Below are 9,624 nucleotides of genomic sequence, written 5' to 3'. Positions count from 1 at the left end.
ACACGTCCCGTCATCTCTCCCACGCCTTTTTCTTCAGCTTCCACCTTGGTCGCCATCTTGTGCGCGAGGTTATGGAACCTCTGAGTCCTGCCAACTCTATGGTCGAGCGTTTCAGGGATCGGCCAATCGTAATCCAGATCTCGTAGGAAAGCCCCGCCTCTATCCGCATGGAGGCGGGAATTGCCACGAAGCTCCTGTGGAGGGAGAGGAAGCAGCTGCGGAAAGCCAATAAGAGTGGCGGAATCGATGACGTCAACCAATGGGGACGCGGGGATATTACGGCCAATGAGAATGGAGAAGGTCCAGGACACGTGGGTGGGGGAAGCTGAGCGCTGAGACCAAGGGCTAAAGCTGAGAGGTGAGACTGTCACCTTGAGCCGGGCGAGCGCTGTGGGCCAAGCAGGGGTTGCAGGGCAGTAGGAGTGCAGGTGACTTGGGGCTGGGAGCCAGCAATAGGCAGGGTTGTGGGCTGGGCAGTGTGGAGGGTTATTTCCCACCAGTGCTGGGAGAGGCGATGGCAATCTAGATATGGCCTTATCAATGAATGTTAGTTACCAACGGTAATGAACGATTGACTGCCTCGGCTGGGGCGGGTCGAGGACTGCTGTGTAAGATGGGCGGGACCCTGCGCGACACCTGCCCAGTGTCCGCCTCCAGTCTTCCCAGGAGACCATTCCCTTTCGCAACATTTCCTTCCTGGGGCTTGGGCCCCTTTCCTTGACTTCCGATCTCCATGACTTTCCTTTGAAGACCCGCTGCTCTGTCCCTCTGACCTCTAATGCCCTCCTCAGCTGGGGCACGGTGCAAGGAAGAGCGTGGTCTAGGGAGGACGGGCGGGGGTAAAGGGGACGACCAAAGGTCGTCATTGTAAACAAACCACCAGGGTCTCAATGGGATTATTATTACTATTTTTCCCCCTCTGCAGACTGAAAAAATGCAGACCGCCGGGGCATTACTCATTTCTCCAGCTCTGGTAAGCTGCCGCGCCGCGGTGCTCTGTAGTACCAGGTGTATGGTGTGGACGCCATCAGTGTTTAATGAATGAACCCAGGGGAGCTTGGCGTCCTGATGATGTAGGCTCTTTGAGGTGGCTGTAGGATGCGATGAAGGTAACCCCTGTTTATCTGGGCCTGTGAACCAAGCTATCTTGGCTTTGGAATGTGGTCAGAAAGTCTGGATTTAATTTTTATCCCCAGTCTGGCCTGGCCATAGAGACAGCCCACTAAAACAGTGGTTTTCAACAGTGGCTGCACGTTAGAATCATCCAGGGAGCTTTTAAAAATCCTGATGCCTAGGCTGCACCTTAGACCATTTGCATCAGACTTTGGGAATGGGGGTGGAACCCAGGCATCTGTATCTTTTAGACTTCTCCAGATGATTCCACTGTGCAGCCAAGTTTGAGAACCACTGCACTAAAAATTATTTCAAAAAAGCCATGTTACAGATGGCTCTCCTTAGATGGCTATTCCAGTCGGTTTCCAGGGCTGACTGACCCACTCCATTTAGGGTGTGTAGCCGTGAGTGTATTTTAGCAGAATAAAGTTTCCCCCATCTGATTACTTGGTGATCTGGGTATAAACCTTTGCTGTACCTGCTTTGGTATTAGTGTGGGTTCTTGTTCCATTCTGGGAAGCCGATTAAGGCTGTGCCCAAAGAAGTGAACTTTGGTTTGGTTTTGAATGGTGAAGGTTGCGGGCCGGGCGCGGTGGCTCACGCCTGTAATCCCAGCACTTTGGGAGGCCGAGGCGGGCGGATCACAAGGTCAGGAGATCGAGACCATCCTGGCTAACACGGTGAAACCCCGTCTCTACTAAAAATACAAAAAATTGGCCGGGCGAGGTGGCAGGCGCCTGTAGTCCCAGCTACAAGGGAGGCTGAGGCAGGAGAATGGCGTGAACCCCGGGGGGCGGAGCCTGCAGTGAGCCGAGATCGCGCCACTGCACTCCAGCCTGGGTGAAAGAGCGAGACTCCGTCTCAAAAAAAAAAAGAATGGTGAAGGTTGCGACTGCTGACTATATCAAGCTATTAAGACAGCTGTCTCTGGGGCAGGCCTATCTGATAGAAACATGAATAAATTGACCTTGAAATACATTGAACTTATTCTGTTTATGAAATCTGTAGTCATTTTTGACAGCTCAGCAATTAGGACTTTTTTTCCTTGACTGATTTGGTAGGATGTGGCTTTCTGATTTTACAGATCCGCTGTTGTACCAGGGGTCTAATCAGGTCTGTGTCTGCCTCCTTCTTGAATAGCCCAGTGAATTCATCTAAACAGGTAAGGGAGGAATAGCTCTCTTAGGAATGTTCCCAAGGCCCGGGGTGGTGGCTCACACCTGTAATCCCAGCTCTTTGAGAGGCTGAGGCAAGAGGATCACTTGAGCCCAGTAGTTCAAGACCAGCCTGGGCAACACAGTGAGACCCCATCTCTACAAAAAAATTAAAAAATTAGCCGTGTGTGGTGGCATGTGGCTGTAGTCCCAGCTACTCCAGGGCTGAGATGAGAGGATTGCTTAATCCCAGAGGTCGAGACTGCTGTGACTGTGCCACTGCACTCCAGACTGGGTGACAGAGCAAGACCCTGACTCAAAAAAACCCATTCATTAATTAATTTTTTAAAAATCAAGGAATATTCCCAGACAGGGGTCCTTCAGTTTAAGTTGCCTTTAGACCAAAGTGGGAGGAGAGTTGGAGAATCTGTATGCTTTAATAGTTCTAAGTCCCCCAGGGTAAGCCTTGTAGGTGAGAAACTTATAAAGGTGAGGTGTGCCTAACCCATGAAATTTCCCTAGTCCTGTCTGACAACAGACTCTAAGACTAATTCCCAGCATACTCTGCAATCAGAGTATTCTGCATTTACCAGGCAGTCTGCCAACAGTTTCAGAGCTCAGGTGGGTGGGGTGAAGGAGGTAGAGTCAGCCACCTGTCCTTATGCCATACTGTCTCTCTGCTATCTCGCCTGCCTTGCTTCTCTTTCTAGCCTTCCTACAGCAACTTCCCACTCCAGGTGGCCAGACGGGATTTCCAGACCAGTGCTGTCTCCCGGGACATTGACACAGCAGCCAAGTTTATTGGTGCTGGGGCAGCCACAGTTGGTGTGGCTGGTTCAGGGGCTGGCATTGGAACGGTGTTTGGCAGCTTGATCATTGGCTATGCCAGGTAAGTTTAGGTGGCCTACAGCATCTCCTACTGTAAATTCCACCCTGTTTGGGGAAGCCTCAGCTGGAGGAGCTCCCTTCTGGAGCCTTCAGGTTGATTTCATCTACATCATAGTTTCTCCAGAGAAAACATGTGTCCAGCCTGGCTCACTTAAACTTACCAGGTTGGTCCACTCTGCTTGTCCATCCAAATCCCCAGGATCTGTGCAGGCTAGGCCCTCTCCCAGGAGTAACACTCCCCATTCACCTCACCCTCCTGTGTCCTCCCCTCCCCTCACCCTTTCCTCTCCCTCAACTGGCAATGATCTCTGTCCCTCTCAGGAACCCGTCTCTCAAGCAGCAGCTCTTCTCCTATGCCATTCTCGGCTTTGCCCTGTCTGAGGCCATGGGGCTCTTCTGTTTGATGGTCGCCTTCCTCATCCTCTTCGCCATGTGAGGCACCATGGGGGGTCACCTGCCTGTTGCTGCTGCAACTCCACACCATTCTTGGTGCTGGGATGTGCTGAGATTTACCATTAAACACAACGTTTCTCTAAACCCCTGTCTGTGCCTCTGTCCTTTGACCTTCAGGAGGGCCTTGGTAGAAGGGTGAGGAGAGGGAATTTGCTCAGCCATTGGTGATTGGGAACTCCTCAGGGCTGAGAAGGAGCACTGCCATGTCTGTAAGAACACAGAGGGTTCTCATGTTCTCCCAGGAGGAATGTGGGTTTGTCTGAGTAATGAGATTTTTGCCTTTTCCCTTCAAATTTAGTACAGTTGGCCCTCTGTATCCATGGGTTCCATATTTGTGGATTCAACTAACAGTAGACAGAAAATATTCAGGAAAAAAAGTGAATGGTTGTGTCTGTACTGCACATGTACAGGCTTTTTTTTCTTGTCATTGTTCCCTAAACAATACAGTATAGCCATTATTTATATAGCATTTACCTAGTATTTAGGTATTATAAGTAATCTAGAGATGATTTAAAGTATATGGGAGGATGTGCATAGGTTATATGCAAATACTACACCATTTTATATAAGGGACTTGAGCATCTGCGGTATCCATTGGGGTCCTGGAGCCAATCTTCCACAGATACCAAAGGATAACTGTAACAACTGTATATTCATAGGTTACATTTTTGAAGGGCTTAATTTATACCAAGCATTTTACATTCGTTATCTCAACAACCCTAAGAGTTATAAGCACAACTTTAAAACTGTTTTGCAAATGACAGACCCAGGGTTTGGGGAAGCAAAATAACTTATCCAGTATCACAGAGCTAGTAAGTGGCAGATTGGGGATTTCTCCCCCCAGGCCAGCTTAAACCTTAACTGCAGTGTTGTCCTATCTATTTTCTTTTTTTTTTTTTTTTGTCCCATCTATTTTCATTCTGGTCACACAACAATTAATGTGGCACAGAAAGGGAAACTTAGTCCCAAAGAAGTTGTATAGGCCGGGCGTGGTGGCTCATGCCTGTAATCCCAGCACTTTGGGAGGTCGAGGCAGCGGATCACCTGAGGTCAGGAGTTCGAGACCAGCCTGGCCAACATCGTGAAACCCCGTCTCTACTAAAAAGTACAAAAATTAGCCAGGCGTGGTAGTGTACACCTGTAATCCCGGCTACTGGGGAGGCTGAGGCAGGAGAATAGCTTGAACCCGCGAAGCGGAGGTTGCAGTGAGCCGAGATTGTGCCACTGCACTCCAGCCTGGGCGATAGAGTGAGACTCTGTCTCAAAAAAAAAAGAAGTTGTATAGCAGGTGAAAGGTAGAGGTAGGCTTCTATCTGCCTGTGTTTAGCCCCATTTGTAGGTTTCATTTTCACTATCAATTAGCCTTTCTCAGAATATCTAAATGTTCTTAAAGCAGATAAAGTACACAATCCTGGTTCTTGGAGCTCCAATTTATCATCTTAGTTTTGCTAGGGATAAAAGACTATCTGGAGCCAGGCATGGTGGCTCATGCCTGTAATCCCAGCACTTTGGGAGGCCGAGGCAGGTGATCACCTGAGGCCAGGAGTTCAAGACCAGCCTGAACAACATGGAGAAACCCTGTCTCTACTAAAAATACAAAGTTAGCCGGGCATGGTGGTGCATGCCTGTAATCCCAGCTACTCGGGAGGCTGAGGCAGGAGAATCACTTAAACCCAGGAGGCGGAGGTTGTGGTGAGCCGAGATCATGCCATTGCACTCCAACCTGGGCAACAAGAGCAAAACTCCATCTAAAAAAAAAAAAAAAAAAAAGATGATTTGGGGGCATGCGCCAACTAATGAATTCTATAAAGAGCTTCGTCCAACATCTTCCTTGGGTTCTCAAAGTCTATGCCCACCAGTCTTGCCCCTCTTGGCTAAAGTGGGACTGATAACCCATGTAAAATTAGCTAAGTTGACATATCAATAGTTGCTGCTTCTGTAAGTCCTTTCAGGAGCAAGCCATGGACAGAACTCACGCAAAGATGCTGGGAACATGGTCTGTCTCAAATTGGATGGCTTCAAAAGGAGTAGTAACGTAAAGTGGGATCCATTCTGTGAAAACCTTATACCTCAACTGTAAAATGTGAAATAGTGAAACCAAGAAAATATCTAATTGGGCCGGGCGCAGTGGCTCACGCCTGTAATCCCAGCACTTTGGGAGGCCAAGGCGGGCGGATCATGAGGTCAGGAGATCGAGACCATCCTGGCTAACACAGTGAAACCCCGTCTCTACTAAAAATACAAAAAAATTAGCCGGGCGCGGTGGCGGGTGCCTGTAGTCCCAGCTATTCGGGAGGCTGAGGCAGGAGAATGGCGTGAACCCAGGAGGCGGAGCTTGCAGTGAGCAGACATCGAGCCACTGCACTCCAGCCTGGGCGACAGAGCCAGACTCCGTCTCCAAAAAAAAAAAAAAAAACAAAAAAAAAGAAAATATCTAATTGGTGTTAAGAACACCTTCTAACTGAAAGGCAACTAGCAAAGAGGGTTAAAACATACAGAAAATTTGGATTCCATTTACGTGCAATTTAAAGACAGTCATGTAGGTATTTAAGCATCTTCCTAGGGACCTTAGGGGAAGCAAAGAAATCTAATTCTAACGTCCTTGCCCTCAAGGAGTTTGGGGCACCAACAGAGTAGAAATAAGTACACCATGCCCTACATCATTGTATATGTGGGTACATGAGCTATGTGCTATAGAAGTTCCCAGAGGAAAAAGGAGGCTAGTGTGAGTTATGATAACGTGGGCTAACATTTGAGCACCTGTGTGTCATGCACAATGCTAAGCACTTTCCATGATTAACTTCCAACATCTCTATAGAATAAGTCAGTTTACAGGTAAGTAAGCAAATGAAGAGGCTCAGAGAGGTGAGGCATTCTGCCTAAATTCTACTAAACCACAGCTGGTTAGTAAAGCTGGGATTCAAACTCCAGAACCTGTGTTCTTAGCTTTATGTTGACTCATCTGAGGTCTGCACAAGTGTGGTGACTTGCCCAAGGTGATAGAGCATGCCAATGATTCGAATCCCAGTCTGTCCGACATTTATACAATCATGGCCTTTCTACCCCAGGATTTCTTGACCTTGGCATATTTGGGGCCAGATAATTCATTGTTGTGGAGGGGACTCCCTCGTGTAGTGTATGTTTAGCAGCATCCTTAACCTCTACCCATTCAATGTCAGTAGCGGCTGACATCCCCACCCAAGTTGTGACAACAAATTGCCAAATGTCAGAATGTTGACAAATGCCCCCTGGCTGGGGGGCAAAATCATGCCCAGTTGAGGCTACTGGTCTACCACAATCTGCTGCGTCTCCTCAGCCTTTTCACCTTAAGAAACTCCCTCAAGGTTGTCCACAACAAGCCAGTGACAACCTGAAGCAAAACCCAGGAATCTCACGGCTGAATAGGAAATGGAACTGAGGTTGAACTGGTGACCGATGTTTCACTAAGAGAGCAATGGATTAACTGGCAATGCTGTTACACAAACAGAATGGCACAGCTGGCTTCCTACCAGGTCACTTCCTACCACCTCCAGTGGCAATCAAGAAGCAGCCCCCAGGGAAGGTGGTTGTTCTATCTTTCCTGTGAAATTCCAGGAATCCAGTTTTTGCCAAGAGGCTGATAAGAATTTCCTGATCTTTGGTCTCAGCTGCAGAAGCAAGATGAAGGGAACGTCAACATTTAGCAAGCGTTGCAATAAGACACACAAGTCATGCCACCACTATGGCTCTAAGGCCTACCACCTTCAGAAGTCGACCTGTGGCAGGCCAGGCGCGATGGCTCACGCCTGTAATCCCAGCACTTTGGGAGGCTGAGGTGGGTGGATCATGAGGTCAGGAGTTCAAGACCAGCCTGGCCAACATGGTGAAATCTCGTCTCTACTAAAAATACAAAAAAATTAACCGAGCGTGGTGGCAGATGCCTGTAATCCCAGCTACTCAGGAGGCTGAGGCAGAGAATTTCTTGAACCTGGGAGGTGGAGGTTGCAGTGAGCCAAGATCACACCACTGCACTCCAGCCTGGACAACAGAGTGAGACTCCATCTCCAAAAAAAAAAAAAAGTTGACCTGTGGCAAATGTGGCTACCCTGCCAAGCACAAGAGGAAGTATAACTGGAGTGCCAAGGCTCAAAGATGAAATGCCACTGGGACTGGTCGAATGAGACACCTAAAAGCTGTATACCACAGATTCAGGCATGGATTTCGTGAAGAAACAACACCTAAACCCAAAAGGGCAGCTGTTGCAGCATCCAAGTCATCTTAACAATTTCAACCAATAGGCCGGGTGGGGTGGCTCACCCCTGTAATCCCAGCACTTTGGGAGGCCAAGGTAGGTGAATCACGAGGTCAGGAGTTCGAGACCAGCCTGGCCAACATGGTGAAACCATGTCTCTACTACAAATACAAAAAATTAGCTGGGCGTGGTGGCAGCCGCCTGTAATCCCAACTACTTGGGAGGCTGAGGCAGGAGAATCGCTTGAACCCAGGAGGTGGAGGTTGCAGTGAGCCGAGATCGCGCCACTGTACTCCAGCCCGGGTGACAATGCGAGACGCCGTCTCAAAAAAACAACAACAACAAACAAACAGATGTTACAATCAGAAGCTTCAAAACATCTAGTCCAAGTTCTGATTATTCTCTTTAGTGTAAGGTTTATGACCTGGTGGGAATTCTTTTTCATTTATCCCTGGCATTTAACCAAGACAAAAGGCTGGCCCTGGAGGTCTACCCCAGAGGGCCATGGGACCCAGGATTTTAGGGAAGGGAAGGAAAAGGATCTTCATGGTGTATCTTCTCAGAGGATTGAGGCACAGCAGAGACCTGAACCCCAGGACACTTGCTAATACCTGTCAGGCGGAGGGCACTTGCCTAGGTGCCACGAGCAAGGTGCTACCAAACCTTGCTGCACCAAGAGACAGCCCAATGCACTGTAGTTAGTGCTAAGGAGAGAGAGGCTTTGATCCAGGTTCCTGAGTTCCACTCAGTTGTGTCAGTTACCTCTGAGGGTATGGAAGTGGCTCCAAGGACGCACATGTTTGCCCTCTGCCCAAGCTGCCAGGGGAAAGCAGCTAAGTGTTGGCCTTGAAAAAGTGAGCACTGAACTAAGAAGCACCAGCTTATGTTCTGCTGCCTCTGTCTGGCCCTTCCTCTCTCCCCCAGCTTAGAGGCCTCCCAGAGGTAGTTAACTGGTCCTTTAAGCAGCTGCCATCCCCTGCAGCCCTTCAGGCCCTGACTTGCAGGTTCTCTGTGCAAGCTTGGCTCAGCCTTTTTGGAAATATAATAGGTATAGTACTGTTAAAATGAGGGCACTGGGGGAAAAAAGAAGAAGAAAAAATAAGCATAGCAGAGAAAGTAAATGCTAAGATATATAGCTGCCAAGCATGGTGGCTAATGCCTGTAATCCCAACACTTTGTGAGGCTGAGGCAGGACAGTCACTTGAGGTTGGGAGTTCAAGACCAGCCTGGGCAACAAAGTGAGACCTTGTCTGTCTGTCTGTCTGTCTCTCTCTCTTTCTCTCTCCCCCTCCCTGTCTCCCTCTCTCTCTCTCTCCATATATATATCCGCACCTGGCCTCTGAACATAGTTTTAGATAAAAACTGTAAGATCTATAGCCAGGGGAAGGGCAGCTGGCTACCATGTTCTTATTTCCATTCTGTTCACCAGTTATGGAACACCCACTGAATGTCAGGTCCAAGTGACAGAAAGATAGGTGCCCCCATGCTTCTTGCCCAGAAGGAGGAGGTCATATCTAGTGGCCAGAGGGATGAGTAAAAAGCCATTAAAATAAAAAGTAGTGCATGTTATAATAAAGGTATGAGTAATCAGCCATGAGAACCAGAGGAGGGAGTAATTAAAAATAATAATAATAATATGCCTGGAAGGGTCAGTGTTTAGCAGAGAAAGTAATATTCCAGCCAGCCTTGAAGAATGAGTAAGAATAATAAGAGTTAATAATTATTGAACATTTCCAGTGACCAGGCATTGTATACATTCATTATCACATGATCTTAGTAGCTACT

The 9,624-nt window shown here is 48.2% G+C and overlaps 1 protein-coding gene and 1 pseudogene across 2 annotated transcripts; both read left to right on the top strand.

The window, feature by feature from the left end:
- The first annotated feature begins 224 nt into the window (after positions 1 to 224).
- ATP5MC1 (ATP synthase membrane subunit c locus 1) lies at positions 225 to 3,692 on the top strand. Of its 2 annotated transcripts, none has more exons than XM_055258486.2 (5): positions 225 to 358; positions 926 to 973; positions 2,198 to 2,275; positions 2,978 to 3,156; positions 3,477 to 3,692. In XM_055258486.2, exons 2-5 carry the CDS (start codon positions 935 to 937, stop codon positions 3,589 to 3,591), a joined length of 411 nt encoding a protein of 136 aa, XP_055114461.1. In that variant the 5' UTR covers positions 225 to 358; positions 926 to 934; the 3' UTR covers positions 3,592 to 3,692. The 2 variants fall into 2 exon arrangements, with proteins under 2 accessions (XP_055114461.1, XP_055114460.1); XM_055258485.2 differs by having other exon boundaries at positions 299 to 428.
- A 3,033-nt stretch (positions 3,693 to 6,725) lies between these two features.
- Positions 6,726 to 8,085, top strand: LOC129470574 (large ribosomal subunit protein eL37-like; annotated as a pseudogene).
- Positions 8,086 to 9,624: the final 1,539 nt, after the last annotated feature.

Source organism: Symphalangus syndactylus, chromosome 20 (assembly GCF_028878055.3).
Source record: "Symphalangus syndactylus isolate Jambi chromosome 20, NHGRI_mSymSyn1-v2.1_pri, whole genome shotgun sequence".
NCBI lineage: Eukaryota > Metazoa > Chordata > Mammalia > Primates > Hylobatidae > Symphalangus > Symphalangus syndactylus.
This window is presented reverse-complemented; position numbering and strand designations above follow the sequence as displayed.

What these genes read in the sequence shown, in the direction of transcription:
- ATP5MC1 (XM_055258486.2), top strand. Translation starts at nt 935, where the DNA reads ATGCAGACCGCCGGGGCATTACTCATTTCTCCAGCTCTG. An exon ending in TACTCATTTCTCCAGCTCTG is followed by an intron (nt 974 to 2,197) that starts GTAAGCTGCCGC and finishes CTGATTTTACAG; the next exon opens with ATCCGCTGTTGTACCAGGGG. An exon ending in TTGATCATTGGCTATGCCAG is followed by an intron (nt 3,157 to 3,476) that starts GTAAGTTTAGGT and finishes TGTCCCTCTCAG; the next exon opens with GAACCCGTCTCTCAAGCAGC.